The sequence below is a fragment of the Oryzias melastigma genome, unplaced genomic scaffold (genome assembly GCF_002922805.2).
Source record: "Oryzias melastigma strain HK-1 unplaced genomic scaffold, ASM292280v2 sc00205, whole genome shotgun sequence".
NCBI classification, from domain to species: Eukaryota; Metazoa; Chordata; class Actinopteri; order Beloniformes; family Adrianichthyidae; genus Oryzias; species Oryzias melastigma.
Window position 1 is genome coordinate 669688 of NW_023416881.1, and position 17757 is coordinate 687444.

The 17757-nt window shown below is 41.8% G+C and overlaps 1 protein-coding gene across 1 annotated transcript; it reads left to right on the forward strand.

Annotated features, from left to right (window-relative positions):
* The first annotated feature begins 1216 nt into the window (after positions 1-1216).
* LOC112141106 (NLR family CARD domain-containing protein 3-like) lies at positions 1217-17515 on the forward strand. Its single transcript, XM_036210731.1, has 9 exons — positions 1217-1375; positions 1459-1563; positions 5200-5278; positions 5440-5638; positions 6238-8005; positions 11806-11979; positions 13561-13734; positions 14104-14150; positions 16402-17515. The coding sequence occupies exons 1-9, from the start codon at positions 1287-1289 to the stop codon at positions 16950-16952; spliced, it is 3186 nt and encodes a 1061-aa protein (XP_036066624.1). The 5' UTR covers positions 1217-1286; the 3' UTR covers positions 16953-17515.
* Positions 17516-17757: the final 242 nt, after the last annotated feature.

Sequence of the window (17757 nt, forward strand, 5' to 3'; positions counted from 1 at the left end):
TCATTCAGAATTGAGCAGCTCCTCCGTAAAATCCCCAACCTAGAGTTCATCATCGCTGTAGATGTTCTTTTCAAGCTGGCAGCCTGAATTATACACGAAAGTCTCTGTTGAGGATGAGCACGAGTGCGGTGACAAACTCAAACATATCTTGTAATGTTTTCAAACAGAAAAAAGCTCCAGATACTCACTTGTTGGAATGGTTATTTTTTTAAAAACCGCTGAACAGGATTCTCATGTGCATCTAATGAGACTGTAAATGGACTAGCTGTGCTGCACTGCCACACTGTAGTGACGTCACCCAAATGCTCCTTTTTAATGAAGCAAAAAAAAAAAATAAAAATACTTATACTGATCCATCGCCGTGTTTTAAAGACTTATAACGTGATTTGGTTTATACTTTATCGTAAAACTATGATTTAATGGAAACTGTCATTTTGAAACTGTGTTTTTTTTGAAACTCCTAGAATTTCAATACAGTTTTGCGCAAATGTGTAATGGAGACGCAGCTGTTGAAGAACCACCAGTGGGGTACATTCTGGGCAAGAGGCCAGTTTGTTGCAGGGAATATAATCACTTCACAAAGCCACACCTGGCGACACTGAGGAGCAACCAATTAACCGATGAGGCATGCTTTCGGACTGTGGGAGGAAGCCAGAATCCCTGGACAAGACTCACATGGAGAACATGCAAACCACACAAAGAAAGGTCCCAGCATGGATTTGAACCAGGGCCTTCTCTTTGTTACGCGAGAATGCTAACCACTGGACCTCTGTGCAGCCCATTTCTGACTTTCAAATCCCTCCTTTTGAATTTAAATCAGAGTTTAAATAAAAGTTCATCTGCAAGTTCCTGTTGGAGCCTTGAGAGGAAGAATTGACGCATTTCTTTCTTTTTCATCTCATTATTTTATTTCTGTCTTTTTTTTCTTGATCTGTTTGATTTTTTTCTGAAATGTAGAAACAGGAAGTTTGTTGTGTCTTTGTCAAAGTGACTGAATGATTGGATTTTTTCTCCATCATGGAGTGTTTGCTGCTGCAGCTCCATGTCTCCATCTGATGGAGTGAGAGCAGAAGTGCAGCAGCTGATGTTCAGCAGCTTCCTCTGCCTCCCACTGCTGTCTGACTGCATTCACCTGAACCTGAGAGGAAACACAAGAGAAGAGCCCATCAGTGGAGGATCTGATCTGTTAGTGAAGGAGGATCAGAGCTGATGATGAGTGTTTCCTCTGCAGGTGAAGGTAGAAGGTGTGTGTGAGCTGATCCAGTGGATCCAGTGAATCCAGCAGCATGGATCAGTGTGAGGACACACAGGAGGGAGCCCCTCCCTCTAAAAAAGGAAGGGTTGAAAAAGATGAGAGCCAGAGCAAAGCTCAGAGGTGAGATGAACATCTCTAACTGTCCATGATTCTTCTCCATGTCAGAGCTCAGCACTCACATCAACAACCTTCATTCTTCACAGGAACCAACCTGGACCTGGATATGAACCCAGCTGTGTGTCCTTCAGGAGTGACAGGTCAAAGGATGCTATCTTTAACTTCAAAGACATCAGTTCAGGAGTGGAACAGTAAGTGTTTGTCAGAGTTAAAGGAAGCTAAATAATAGTTCAGATGATCAAATAGTTTTCAGCTGAATGACCCTGGCTCAGTTCCTGATCTCAAAAACTCAGACAAAACAAAACTCAAACTGCAAACTGACTGACTGAGCGTCCCTCTCCCTACACACGTTTACTTGCACGCCCTACGAAACTCTCCTTTTCTCCTCCACTCCCCACACCTGCCCTGCTCTCTGCTCTGCTCCTCTTTTTTCATGGAAGTACTTGCATGAATCATGTTCATCACTTCTCTGAAATGTGCATCTGAATGGATAATCTTGTTTTAATATTTTTGTGACTGTTCAAAAGAATGGTTTGTTCATAAAAGTCACATCTCTTTGCAAACGGGGATGGTGTGTGGGAATCACCTGTTCTTCTGTCTGGTCTTTTGTTCCTGCCCTTATCCCAACCATTTGCAAAGAAAAAAGGTTCCACATGCAACTTTTCTCTTGTTACACACCGCCTGACTGCTTTTGGCGCTCAAGCTAATTGAGAGAATCCAGTCAATTTTTAAAATAAAAGATTTCCATCTAAAAAAAAACAAAACAAAACAAAAAAAAAAAACAAGTATAGTTTATTAGTTCTTCTGTGGACCGGTGGCAATTGATACACGGACCGGTAGCGGACTGCGGCCCGGTGGTTGGGGACCACTGGATTAGAGTACATTGTTTAAGTGTATAAAAACAAAATTATGGGTTGGTATCACAAGGATCTAAATTCGTCTGGAGCCAAAGGGTTGAGCAACAATAATGAGCGGCAAAGTGTCAACGGTTGAGTAACACCTTATATTTTTCCGTTACATAAAAAATAAGAGTTTCTAAACAGACACAACCAGTTAACAACAGAAAAATGTTAAGAGTGCGCACTCAAAAAATATTGTCCAATGGGCCCTTAAAAAGCAAAAAAAAAAAAAAAATAGAAGAAAATAACAAATAGTTGCAGGTGCACATCATCTCCACAGTTTGTGTGACAATTGTAGTGTGTGTATCAGTGTAAGTGTTGTTATCTTTTCTTCTGGGTTCTCCGGGCTCACCATCTGGATCTTATCTCTTTTTCCTGGTATTTCTGGTCCACCAAAAAACCTGACCTATAGATAAGGTCACATATATCAGACTCATCCTACAATTATCCGAATCAAGTTCTATCTTAGTTGTACAACTTTCAAAATAACATTCAAGTCATAAAACGATCATAAAAGAAACCACATATTTTACCATTTCTGGATTATTCTCATTATAGTAAGTAACCAACATTACAATAAATCTAGTATGATAGCTTATCATAATAGGAGTAACATTAAACAGTAAAACATATTCAGAAAAGCTTCAGAGATTGTCGGACTTGTGCTTCATTGCTTTTCTTGCACTATAGGCCTTTTCATGCAATAGAAAAGCTGCACCAAAAATTATTCTGAATAACTTTCATTGCTATGTATTTACAAAATAAATACAATCCATACATCAAAACATGATGTATTAAAGTAATATCTTTCAATCAAATACTAACAGAAAAGTGACAACGTTTTTACTTGGGAAACCATAAATGATCATATAACTAAAACTGCAGTCAAATGTCTGAAAACAGCACCATTAATTCCTTTAGTTCACCCTCACAGACTCCATTACTTTCATATTTTGATGTAAGGGTTTTTTTCACACTGAGAATTAGCAGTATTAGAGCTAAAGAAACATTTCTCACCGCTGTTCTGGATTCAAAGCTCAGCATGTTGATTTCAATCCGAGCCACAGCGCACAAAATAGCCGGTGAGGAGTTAGCTGCTATAGCTAATGTCTCGAGTACCTTCCTCGTCTTCCGCAGTTCACACAGCTATGACAGCAACAATTTTCCTGATTTGTAGTTGAAGAGGAACGTTAGCCGACAACTTGTTTCAAAACTTCTTTCCAATCATTGTGTTACTTAACATAAGCTAGTGCTGGGTGATATGACGATATATATCGTGTGGGCGATAGAAAGGTGTCTATCGTGGCATTTCTCCTCTATCGTTTATATCGTTGCTAAGCTACTTTGATTAATTATTACGCCAAATTTGTCATTAACAAACCCTCCAGGGTTTCACGCAATTTCTTGCGCACCTTGCAACTTTTTATTTTCACTGCAATTTTAACCAATCTACCATGACAACAGTCATGGATGACGAATAAGCTTCGTGACAGTTTCCCTTCTGACTCCTTACCTGGAGTCGTGCTATCTTTTATTATCTCTCTTTGGTCCTTTCTGACTTTTTTCTCTTCAAGACAAGCGTGAACGGTCACCCCACGGTGTGGTGGCGGTTCGCTGCGCGTGAGAATGCACACAGCGTGCAAACGTGCATGCAGCGGAGTGAAGGTGCGCTGAGCGCGGCAGAGAGAAGGTGGGCTGCACACAAATGTGCACGCAGCAGGGTGAAGGTGCCCTGAGTGCAATGCATGCTTGCGGTGAAGTAAAGGTGTAGTATCGAGCGGTCTGTCATGTTGCGCGGCGCACAGCTCCTGCACAACATGAGTATGCAAGAAAGGCAGAGAGACTCTGGACATTTTGAACCTTTCCACTTTCTGTGGAGAACATGGAGACCTGAGGATTAATCTGAATATGCTGTTTTTTTTTTAAGTTTATAGTGTTTTACTGGAAAATGTAATTTTATTCTAAAGTATGTTTAAATCAACACACACATATTTGTGTTGTTATGAGCAACAAGAACCAAAAGTTAATTTTGTGTTTTACAGTTCTATTCAAGTTTAATGAAAGCACAGCAACATGCATATAGTGATGGTACTTTCATAGAGCATTTGTCACATTAAAAAGAGTTTGAATATGAGAATGTGAAGTTTATTTCATAATTAACACTTATTAGGCGCTTTTCAAAATAATATTATATTAAAAACATTGCAACTTTTGTCACAACTTTTCACAAAAGCAATATCAGGCATTTATTCAGAGAATACCTGAAAATATACTTCATTGTTGTATATCGTGATGTATATCGTATCGTGATATAAAATATTTGATATCATCATATACAGTTTTTTCCATATCACCCAGCACCTTAAGCAGTGACATTTTTCGTTCTCCACGGCTGAAGTCAAAGTCTTGCTTTGAGAACATGCTCCAGAACTGATCTCAGAGCTGATAGTCCAGCATAAGAGTCATGACCACTGATTGGCTGATAAGGCAGTTCACCAAACTGTGGGGAGTTTGGTGAACTGGATGTTGCATTCAAGTGTTGTAGAACATTTAAACCTTTGCTGATGGAATTAAAGTAAATAAAATAATAAATAATGAATTTGTTAACTTTTAATGTGCGCTACACTTGCACAGTACAAGCAGGCTGAACAACACACCATGTGACCTTGTTTCGGGGCAGCAGGGATCTACAGATTAATAAATGGTTGGTAACAGCTGCTGAGACTCAGTTTAAGTGAGCTGAAAGCTGGAATTGTGCAGACTTAGCTATTGCTCGTCAGTGGATCATTTGGATTTTTAAAGATTTCCCACGTCAGGGAATCTTTTGTTTAACTGTTCACATCCACATCTGACTTCATAAACCTTCGTCTTGACTTAGTCTATGTGTGCACATACAGAATGGATTTCATTGTTGATAATTCTCCACAGAGTGGACCAGCAGAGCTCAGAGACTCCCAGTGGTCCGTCTGTCCAGCAGCATCAAACACAGCTGGACTCCATATTTCTGGTCTGTACATGAACAACAACTACTTTTCCATCATTCTGTTCACAATCATCTCCATGCTGCACTTTGTAGACCAGTGGATTGTCAGTGTGTCCAACATGGAGCTGATGTTTGGCTCCATGACTTCACTCTGATTGGCTCATTCATCTAGAATTCTGTTGCAGCTGCTGGAGGACAACATTGTTACTTTTGTGAGGAAGGAGTTGAAGAAGATCCAGAAGATTCTGAGTCAGAGGGAGGATGAGGAGGAGCTGGAGGAAGATGATGAAGAGCAGAGGAGCAGCAGAGAGTCACTGATGAAGATCACAGAGAACTTCCTGAGGAGAATGAAGCAGGAGGAGCTGGCTGATCGACTGCAGAACAGTAAGAGGATTTCTCTGAAGGTTTCACCTGCTGGATAAATGAAGATTTACTGATGTCTCAACACATGGAACAACTTTGATTATAAAAAATCCAACATATTCTCACTCCCAACTCCTCATATGAATCATTTGTGCCCCCTCTGTGTAACTTTTTGACGTTTTGGGTGTCCATTACTTGTCGTTTTTTGACATGGTGGCCATTCCCATTAAATCAGGAGTTCCCAACCTCCAAGCTGCGAACCAGTACCAGTGCCGAGGCCGCTTGGTACTGGGCCACAGATAGGGAAAAATGCATGCAATAATCAGGGGTCCCCAACCCTTGGGATGTGAACTGGTTTCGGTACCTTAACCCGGTTCTGCATCCGATACTGTGATCCGAGGGTTGGGTATCCGTGATTTAAAAGGAACAGCCACCTCATTAACAAATCGCTCAGCCAGCATGTCAAAAAACGAGGAATTAGGGACAACCAAAATACCAAAACGTGACCCGGAGGGAGCCCGAAGCATACGTCCATATATGACGAGTGGGGAGTGAGAATGTTTAGAATAATCATCATTCAGGGATGCAGAGAGTTTATTTGCTCTTTTATCTTCATTCAGGATCTTCTGCTGCAGTTTGTCAATATAAAGTCCAATCTGGTCTGAAGAAGAAGTTCCAGTGTGTGTTTGAGGGAATCTCTAAAGCAGGAAACCCAACCCTTCTGAATGAGATCTACACAGAGCTCTACATCACAGAGGGAGGAACTGGAGAGCTGAATGAAGAACATGAGGTCAGACAGATTGAAGCAGCATCCAGGAAAGCAGACAGAGCAGAAACAAGCATCAGACAAGAAGAGCTCTTTCAACTCCCAGCTGGAAGACAAGAACCAATCAGAACCGTGATGACAAAGGGAGTGGCTGGCATCGGGAAAACAGTCTTAACACAGAAGTTCACTCTGGACTGGGCTGAAGGCAAAGCCAACCAGAACATCCACTTCATATTTCCATTCACTTTCAGAGAGCTGAATGTGCTGAGAGAGGAGAAGTTCAGCTTGGTGGAACTTGTTCATCACTTCTTCCCTGAAACCAAAGAAGCAAGAATCTGCAGCTTTGAACATTTCCAGATCATCTTCATCTTTGATGGTCTGGATGAGTGTCGACTTCCTCTGGACTTCCACAAGACTCAGATCCTAACTGACCCTAGAAAGTCCACCTCAGTGGGTGATCTGCTGAAAAACCTTATCAGGGGGAACCTGCTTCCCTCTGCTCGCCTCTGGATAACCACACGACCTGCAGCAGCTAATCAGATCCCTACTGAGTGTTTTGACATGGTGACAGAGATCAGAGGGTTCAATGAGCCACAGAAGGAGGAGTACTTCTGGAAGAGATTCAGAGATAAAAAGCAGGCTAACAGGATCATCTCCCACATAAAGACATCCCGAAGCCTCCACATCATGTGCCACATCCCAGTCTTCTGCTGGATCACTGCTGCAGTTCTGGAGGATCTGCTGAAGAGCAGAGAGGGAGGAGAGCTGCCCAAGAGCCTGACTGAGATGTACATCCACTTCCTGGTGGTTCAAGCCAAAGTCAAGAAGATCAAGTATGATGGAGGAGCTGAGACAGATCCTCACTGGAGTCCAGAGAGCAGGAAGATAATAGAGTCTCTGGGAAAACTGGCTTTTGAGCAGCTGCAGAAAGGAAACCTGATCTTCTATGAATCCGACCTGACAGAGTCTGGCATCGATATCAGTGCAGCCTCAGTGTACTCAGGAGTGTTCACACAGATCTTTATAGAGGAGAGCGGACTGTACCAGGACAGGGTGTTCTGTTTCATCCATCTGAGTGTTCAGGAGTTTCTGGCTGCTCTTCATGTCCACATGACCTTCACTGACTCTGGAGTCAACCTCATGGAGAAACAACAGAAGACGTCAGTCCAGTTCTACCAGAGTGCTGTGATCAAGGCCTTACAGAGTCCAAATGGACACCTGGACTTGTTCCTCCGTTTTCTCCTGGGTCTTTCACTGCAGACCAATCAGAGTCTCCTACAAGGTCTGCTGACACAGACAGGAAGTAGCTCACAGACCAATCAGGAAACAGTCCAGTACATCAAGGAGAAGATCAGTGAGAATCTGTCTGCAGAGAAAAGCATCAACCTGTTCCACTGTCTGAATGAACTGAATGATGGTTCTCTAGTGGAGGAGATCCAACAGTTCCTGAGGTCAGGACGTCTCTCCACAGATAAACTGTCTCCTGCTCAGTGGTCAGCTCTGGTCTTCATCTTACTGTCATCAGAAGAAGATCTGGAAGAGTTTGACCTGAAGAAATACTCTGCTTCAGAGGAGGCTCTTCTGAGGCTGCTGCCAGTGATCAAAGTCACCAACAAAGCTATGTAAGAATTCTCAGGAAACTCACCTTCAGTGAACTAATGGATTTGAGTGGGCTGCTAGGTGGCACAGGGATTAACACTCTCACCTCATTGCTAGATCCAATACCTGCTGGGTCTTGCCTAGGGTTGTAACGCATATCCGGGTGCTCGAATACTCATGATCTGCTCCCGAAAATTCGAATATGAATATTTGCCACATCCAAGATCGCTGATTCACGATCTTTATAAATATAGTAGAGTGTAGTAAAATATTATCTTGGGATTCATTATTTTTTGCTCTGAAATGCAGATTAATGTAGGGTTTTAAGTTTACAAACTAAAACAAAGCTGAAAGATCAGCGGTACCACCACGGGAAGTAAATTCATCTTCGTGTCGGTGAGCTTCCAGTTTTCAAAATAAGACTAGCGAGAGCTTTTTTCCGTTCAGAAACTGAGACTGAAGTTCCACTCACAGACATAACATTTGAAAAAATAAATTAACTCCAACATCGTAGCTTTAGCTCTAGTGTTAACTTTCTTTTGTTTATGATAACTCTTCAACATTTGACACAATTAAAGAAACTTCAGCTTATTCTGAAGCGGAGAAACACAGCCTCATGCTACTGAAAGGCGGATGTAAGAACGGGAATCAGCTGATTCTGCCGCGGAAACAAATGACTTTTTTCATACGGGCTCTGCACCAACACGTAATGCTTAGAACGTAAAATGTTGAAGAACTTTAGGATAGAAACTTTAGAGAGTTTTACAGGTTTTGTTGTTAAATGATAAAAAAAAAAAAAGATTTTTTTAAAAATTCTTTTTACGTTGTTTATATTACTGCTGAACTTAACCAGAAGGTTGACAAAAAAACCCTTAAAATGACAAACAGCATTTCTTTTATTTAAATCTTAGTTTTTTTTTTTTTTTATCAGTTTTGTTGATTCCGATCTCCTGTTCTCAATAATGGTATACATGATGGTGATTTAATACAAATATTTAAGTTTCCATAAATCCAGTAAATAGACATACACATAGCAATAAACATTATATTAAAAATTAAGAAATGTGGTACGATTCGTGAATCATTGAGCTTGATTCGTCAATCGAATCGGATCGCCACCTGAGCAATGATCCACAGCCCTAGTCTTGTCTGTGTGGAGTTTGCATGTTCTTGTCAGATGAATTAACTACCCTACCGTCAAGCTTTTTTTTATGTGTATTATTTCAGGCAAAAAATTATAAAAAATCAACAAATCACAATAATAATAATCTTTATTTTTATAGCACCTTTCAAGATAAAAATAACAAAGCGCTTCACAGTAAAACACGAGTGAAACAAAGTGTAAAACAGAGTAAAACAGTGTATACAAAAGAATCTAAAAACATAATTAAGAAAAGGCAATTTTAAAAAGATTAGTCTCTAGCTGCTTTTTAAAAGAAAACACTGAGTCAACAGATCTGAGGCTGAGAAGCAGGGAGTTCCAGAGAAATGGAGCCACTGCTGCAAAAGCTTGGTCAGCCATAGTTTTTAACCGTGCTCTTTTAACAACCAGCAGGCCCTGGTCACATGATATGAGGAACCTGCTGGGAGCGTACGGCTGCAGGAGGTCCTTTATGTAGGACAGTGCTTGGTTATTAACAGCTCTGTAAGTCAAAACCTGGATATTGAACTGCACTCTGTAGCGGATAGGGAGCCAGTGCAGCTGAATTAACAATGGGGTGACCTGTGAATACTTGGAGGATTTAGTTAAAAGCCTTGCAGCAGCGTAAAATGTATCAGTTGGGAACAATATGACAGGGAAGCAATCTACAGTGCAGCACCATGGAAGCCATACAAATAACAGGAGTTCTCTCTCTTGAAAATAGGTCCTGTTTTATAGGTAGCTGGCTCCACACCTTCACCAAACCAATTACTAATTGTTGGTGCGCCTAATAATCCAGTTCACCTTTTGTGTGTACCAAGTTCCAAAATCCGCAAAAATCATCTTGTGCAACTTTGGGAAGTCTGTGCTGGATTGACTGTTCAGCCATTTCTCGCTGGCACAGGAGCGGCGAGCGCACAGATGATCACGCTGTGGGCATTTTGAGGGACACAGGTGGGTCACAGACCCTGTAAACATGCGGATGATTTGTCCGACAGCGTTCATTTGTTCGGTTAGAAGATGATATTGTTACTACATCGTGTGCTGAAATTGACAGTTTTCCCACAGGTGAAACTACAATGAAGCGTGTCTGATTTTAAAAACTCCTATAAGTCTGCACTTCCCCATGCGCGGTTGTGTGCCGCGCACCGCACAGCGATCCAGCCACATTTTATGTGCACTTTTCTAATATGTTTGCTGACTACGTGTGACTGCACAAGAGTCACTCAGATTTAGCTATGCTGAATTAGAGCATGCATCAATTGTGCACGAGAACCAGCTCACACACGCGGATGTAGACGGTCTCTCTCCCGCGAGTAGTTTTTCTGCTTGCGGGGAGGATTAAAGACGTACGCAGAATCAGAGAACCATACGCTGGTTCTCTATTATCCATGAGGAATGTTTGATACATGCATGGAGATTTCTTTTTTTTGCGTGTTGCTTTAAATAATAAATGATCCCATACAGGCTATGTTCTGCTCCTGAAAGTCTGCGTGGCCGCGCCAAGATCCAGCCAAACTTTACGCACGTTTTTCCAATGTGTTTGGTGACTGCGTGTGAATGCAGTCCTGCTAAATAGTGTTTGATCATGCTGCACGAGGTCCCCTTCAGGCGTTAAAAGACAGGTTCCCGGTGCCACCGGAGGAAAAGCAAAACAGAGTGTGTGTCATTGTTCATGGGAGCAATGGATGACAGATGGCGCACACACTTTACTGGGATGCAGAGCCTGGCGAGTTACGCCTACATATGTGAAGGTTTATTGACACCTGGGCTAAAGATCTGCTGTTACTGTTGTCCGAGCTTTGTCTAAAATCGCTGGTATTGCTGAACAACCGCCTGGCGATGATACTGACTCGACAACAACAAGAGAGAAGTGGCATGTTTGATAAACAGCAGTTTAATTCAAATACTGAAGATGTTTTGTGGGGGGATATTGATTCAAAGATAATCAGAATGGTTTGTGAAATAAAGTTTAACTAAACTCACTGTTTTTGTGTGGCTTAGAATACGGTGGGCCTTATGTATGGATTAAGTACAGAAATAGACCCCTAATTAAGACTTCGCCCTATGGTGCGGAAAATACGGTAATCAAAAATAAACAGGAATATATCTCAAAAGCAAATCTCACCATAACAGCAATTTCTATGCTAAAGTACAAAACAAAAAAATCATTTAGAATTTAAAACTGGCCTGTCAAAGGAAACCAATACAATAGGTGTGTCCACTGGACTTCTTGGATTCAGGAAATACTCCTAAGAAACCATGAAGTAAGCAAAAAAATTCAGAACAACATCAATTAATTGACTAAGAAAACTAAACAGTGAATAGTAAACAATGTCAATACTTTACAGCTAAACAGTTTGCGCACCCACTAAGGCCATCACAAACAAATCCAATTTATTAAGACCATACACAACTGCAGGCCGTCACAGTTTTCCTATGGGCATTCCGGCTTTCTCCCATAGTTTCAAGGTGTGTGTAATTTTGTCGCCCTTCAACAGATTGTTGACCCTCTTCAGGGTTTACTCTGACCCGGTTGGCCTGAGTCACATGAGGGCTGGTTGGCTCCAGCCCTCATGTGACCCCAGAAGGGTTTCAGTGGGTTTAGATGTTGTATGAAGGAATTTGAGTAGAATAAAATTAAAAGACTTAATAATTGATGTCTTACTTTGTTTTCTGCAGACTGAGTGGCTGTGATCTGTCAGAGAGAAGCTGTGTGGCTCTGTCTTCAGTTCTCAGCTCTCAGTCATCCAGACTCAGAGATCTGGACCTGAGTAACAACAAGCTACAGGATTCAGGAGTGAAGGTTTTGTCTGCTGGACTAGAGAATCAACACTGTGAACTGGAAACTCTCAGGTCAGATTTTTTTTTAAATCTTGGTTTTGGGTTTTTTCTCTTTTTTTCTGGAAGAATGTTATGGATAGATATCATTAAAGAGAACATTATATTATTGTTTTACAAAATTCAAATTGAGATATCTGTAATATTCATGGAAGAAATACATAATTAAGAATAATAATAATAAAAAAAAATCCCACTTTGACTTAGGGTGTATTCAGCTTGGACACATTTGCTCTGCTTAAAGTGAACCATAGTTTCTTTTCCCTAATAATGCAGAACAAAGATTCAGTCAGATTACACACAAACGAATCCGGGTCTCGGACCAGAAACCACTCTTAGACCCATCTTTTGAGGTGATCTTGATACCTCTCCAATCGGACTGCACCTTGGTTCACTCTGAAATTCAAAAGACCAAAACAACTGAACCAAAATGGTCACCGTAACGTCCAGTAAACACGTTCGGAACTAGATGATGTGTGAGCCATAGACAAATGAAAAGCATTGTTTATCATGTTAACATAAAGAAAGTAATTGGTCCAACTGATTACTTGTTTGTTTGTTGTGGACAAACTATGACGTGCACAGAAGTTCAATAACAAAACACCACTTGGGTTCAGGTCAGAGAGGCTGTTCTTACCGATCACACCCCTCCAGGTACCACTGTTATTGTCCATGTGGGCAATAAAGTCCCCCAGAAGGACGATGGAATCCTCTGTTGGGACACTTTCCAGAACCCCTAAGAGAGACACCAAGAAGGCCAGGTACTTCAAACTGCTGTTTGGCCCATAAACCTAAACCACAGTCAGAGATCTGTCCCCCACTCAAAGGTGAAGGGACACAACCCTCTCGTCCCCTCCAACACTTGGCGGCAGAGCTTGGGGCTCTTAAGTAAGTCCACTCCTGCCTCCCGCTTCTCACCATGAAGGGTACCGGCTAGCCCAACTAGCCGGTACCCGTCAATCTCTCGCAGAAGCTCCTTCCCTTCCAGAGAGGTAATGTTCCATGTCCCAAAAGCCATGTTCCATGACTGGGGTTTGGGCTACCAAGGCACTTGGCTTCGGGTGCCACCAAAATCATATTGCACTAGCCCCTTCTGAGCTCTCCTGCAGGTGGTGGGCCCACTGGAGAGTGATCCCACATTGCTCCTTCGGGCTTGACTCGACCAGGGCCCGTGGGAGGATTCCTGGCTGCCAGGCCCTCACCTGCGAACCCCAACCCCAGAACATCTCTGTACAACGAAAACAAACTGTTAGCAGCAACAACCTGAAAGATCTGTTATTAAAGACACAGTTACAAAAATGCTGCTGTTTCAGTAGAACCCAGTTCAGGAAGTGTTCCTTAGAATGGGGGACAAGGTTGACAAAAGCAAAAATAGAGACAATGGATTCACCTGAAGCAACAGGTAGTTCAGTTCCGGCAGAGTAAAAGCTCCAAATGTGACATTTGTCCAAATGGAGTCATGACGTCCACACCTTGATCACATGAAAATACAAAGACAATGAATGGAGACAGTTCCAATTTGTGCAAACCAATGAACTGCATGAGCCTCACTGCAGTTCTCTCACACTTTCTGTTTATTGTGTTGTGTGTCTGTAGCCTATCAGGTTGTCTGATCACAGAGGAAGGCTGTGCTTCTTTGGCTTCAGCTCTGAAGTCCAACCCCTCCCATCTGAGAGAGCTGGACCTGAGCTACAATCATCCAGGAGAGGCTGGAATTAAGCAGCTTTCTGCTGCACTGGAGGATCCACACTTGAGTCTGGACACTCTCAGGTATGGAGAGACCTGCTGCAGACAAACATTTGACTGAGTAGGAAGAGCTGCGGATTTGCTTTCTCTCCTTCACTCTGCTCTGTGTCTGGATCATAACAGATTTTCTCAATTAGTGTTAGCATCTTTTATTTCTCCTCTCAAAAGTCAATTTCTGTCTTCTACCTTAAACCTTCTTTTCTTTTTTCCAATCAAGATGGGAACTTGGTGTACATTAATGACATTTAAAATAAACTTTCCTTATTTTGGAAAATGGTTACAATTATTATACTTTCCATACCCACAGTGCAACAATCTGGGAATGAGAGCCATGTACTGTCAATGTTTTCTGAAAGAGGCTTTGCTGCTCTGAACTCCCTCTCCTCTTTTCAGGGTGGAACCTGCTGGAGTCCAGTGGTTGACCCCAGGCCTGAGGAAGTGTAAGTATACTTATCACTTGTTTCAGCAAAGCAGTTTACATTCAAACATCTCCAAACTTTAGCATCAATCATTCATGAATCCTGCTCATCAATGAACCAATGATGGATCAATCTGTTCAAACTTCTACTTTCAACCGATTTCAAGTCGCAGTGGTCACACGGCCATCAGAGCAGAATCGCTTCAGGCACTGCAGAATGTAACACTTGCTGGTGATGTCACCTGCACATAGAATTTTATGCCCGGGTCCCGAGTGCGGCAACAACAATAAAAAAAATAATGTTTCTGTAAAAATAGGAGTGTCGACAGTTTCGCCTACCAGACTCATAATGCAATTCCCTTTTTTTCACAGGCCATAAAAAACAATTATTTTAATTACTATTAATTAATGGTTTTCAAAATAGAATACCGAAAGTGGATTCACATATTTGGGTGCACTACACGATTGTTTGATCACAGAGCAAATTCTGACCAAAAAATGTATTTTTACCCCTGAAGATGAGGAAAACTTCACTTAAGAAGTTATACGAAATATCTAATTTTACACAGATATATAAAGAGAAGCATGAAGAGCAAACAGCTAGGCAGAAAACAGAGCAAGGTACCAGAGAAAAATGTATCTAGAGAATCCAGTGGACCTCTTTTAAAAAAAAAATAATAATTTTGATTTTTTAATCTTTGTTTTTCTTGCTTCTTTTTAGTGAACAAACACACTACTTTCCCTTCTACCTCATTGTATCCCCATGCGTTTGCAGACACTCCAAGTGTATGGCCAGGATGTCCTTTACATTACTAATAAACACTGCAGACAATTGCATCGTTTGAAATATATCAACACCACTCAGTTTATTGCATTTATCACAGACTTTCGCTAGCAAACCAGGCAACATTAGCATGAAGTAGATCGCACAATTGTGGATACGATTAATGCAATGACTGATTGCTGTGAAGTATAAACCGGCCTTAAGGCTGTTTATTGAAAGTGTTTCAAGTCATCAATCCCCTCTGTTGTGATGGGGAATGTTAATGCCCTGTCCAACAAGATGGATGAACTTACAGTGCTGATCAAGACCCAAAAATGCTACAGGGAGAGCAGCCTACTAATTTTTACAGGGACATGACTAACTAGCCATGTGCCAGGCGGTAATGTGGATCTGCCTAGCTTTACCACTGTGAAAGTGGACCAGAACTCGGACGCCAGCGGGAAGAGCAAGGGTAGTGGTGTCATCGTGTATGCTAACTGACAATGATGTCATTCTGGCCATCTGACTGATATGAGGAGGATCTGTCAATGTATTATGAAGTGCCTAGCCGTTAGCATCGCATCATACTACAGATCATGTGAGTTCTCCTACATCATTGCATTCTGTGTGTACATTCCTTCGAGAGCAGATGCACAGGTGGCTTGCGATTCCATCCACAACACAACCACAGCACTACATACCAAGCATCCGCAAGTGTTCATCCATCATTGTGGAGGTTTTAACCACGTAACTTTGACTACCCCACAATAAAAAGCTAGACCTACTTTATGCCAACTCTTTGCAAGCAAACTCAGCCACAAATGTCGGGCTGGCAAGTTGGTCTGACAGCATAGCTTTTAGAGGGGCGGCCGTGGTGCAGTGGTAGGGCGGTCGACTCCTGATCAGAAGTGAGCTGGTTCGACTCCGCCTTGCCCGCCCATGTGTCGAAGTGTCCTTGGGCAAGACACTGAACCCTGAATTGCCTCTGGTGGGAGGTTGGCGCCAGTGTTCGGCAGCGGAGCCACCACCAGTGTGTGAATGTGTGTGTGAATGGGTGAATGGGTCTGTGACTGTGAAGCGCTTTGGGCCCTCGAAGGAGGGTAGAAAGCGCTATACAAGTATACGCCATTTACCATTTACCATTTTTTGAGCGTTTGACGCAGCTTGTCCAGAATTTAAAAACTCTAAGCTTTAATGAAGTCAATGCATCACATCAACCAATCAGGGACTCAGCTTTGGCCATCTGATGTTTTCAATGAGAAGATCAGCAATTGAAGTACACATCCAATATGGCATATCGATGCGAGTGTTCTTGTCCTGAATTTCCATTCATCCATTTTTCTATGTCGCTTTTGGGGCCATGGGGTTGCTGGAGCCCGTCTCGGCTATTGTTGAGCAAAAGTGGGGTACACCTTGGACTCGTTTATTTATCATATTATTATATCTATCTGTCTGGTATGTTCCGGTATGATCTTAAACTACATCTGGATTGTGTTTGTTTCTCCCTCAGATTCCTGTCGCCTCACAATCGACAAAAACACAGTGAACAGAAACCTCAAACTGTCTGACAACAACAGGAAAATAAACTTGGAGAAGGAGTTTCTAATGGATTATCCAGATCATCCAGACAGATTCGACATGTGTCATCAGCTGCTGTGCAGAGATGCTCTGACTGGTCGCTGTTACTGGGAGGTTGAGTGGAGAGATTTAGTTTATTTAGCAGTGAGTTACAGAGGAATCTGTAGAAAAGGAAACGGTCATGAATGTGTGTTTGGGTGGAACAGTCAGTCCTGGACTCTGATCTGCTCTGATGTTCATGGTTACTCTGTCTGCAACAATAAGAGAGAAACATACATCTCTTCTTTCTCTTCTTCCTCCTCCTCTTCCTCTCACAGAGCAGCAGTGTATGTAGACTATCCTGCTGGAACTCTGTCTTTCTTCAGAGTTTCCAATGACTCACTGATCCACCTCCACACCTTCAACACCACATTCACTGAACCTGTTTACCCTGGATTTGGGTTTAGATTCTGGCATAGTGATTCCTCAGTGGTTCTGTGTTGAGGCCAAAGTAAAGGCTGTGTTCTCATCAGAGAAACTCTGTTGAACAGATAGTTCAGTTGGTTCGTGTCTGTCTCTTCACTCACAAACTGGCTTTTAAATCTGTATTTTCAATATGTTTCCTCCTGAAGCTCTTCTCAATAATTTCTTATAAACGTCTTCTTTTTCCAGTTGCTGCTTTTCCAAAATCCTAATGTTGTTTTTCCAATTCCAGTCAAAGGTTCAGCAAATGTAAGCATATAGCTTCTCTGAAGGTTAAATGTCGTGCAATGCTTACAAGTAGGGATGATATGATCCTTTAAAAAAAAAAAAATTAAACTTGAAAAATCCTCAACATTTACTTCAAAGTTAACAATCTGCAAAGCATAATTTTTTTAATTTATTTTCTACCGGAAACTATTTGTTTTCAATTCCAGCATGTAACTTCTTGTATATGATATATGTGTATATCAGTGGCGGGCCGTGCATTTCCCACCTAGGCCTTCAGTAGTGCTCCATCTGAATCAATCCAACCCTCAATAACTATTTTATGGCAATAAAACTTCTACTGCAGGTACAGCTGCCACACACACACCAAAAGCATCAACAATAACCTGATAAAATTTCAATATTATGTAGGGAGATAGCAAAATTTTACTCACCAAAAATCCAGATTATTTAAACACAAAATCCATCCTTTCTATCCTCAAGATTTCAATCACTCTGTCGTGCAGAATCCGTGCGTTTCGCAGATGGAAGGTGTTCCGTGGCTGTGATAAGCTGGAAAAGGCTTAATGTCCCATTAAAACTAGACTTGCCCCTGTCATAA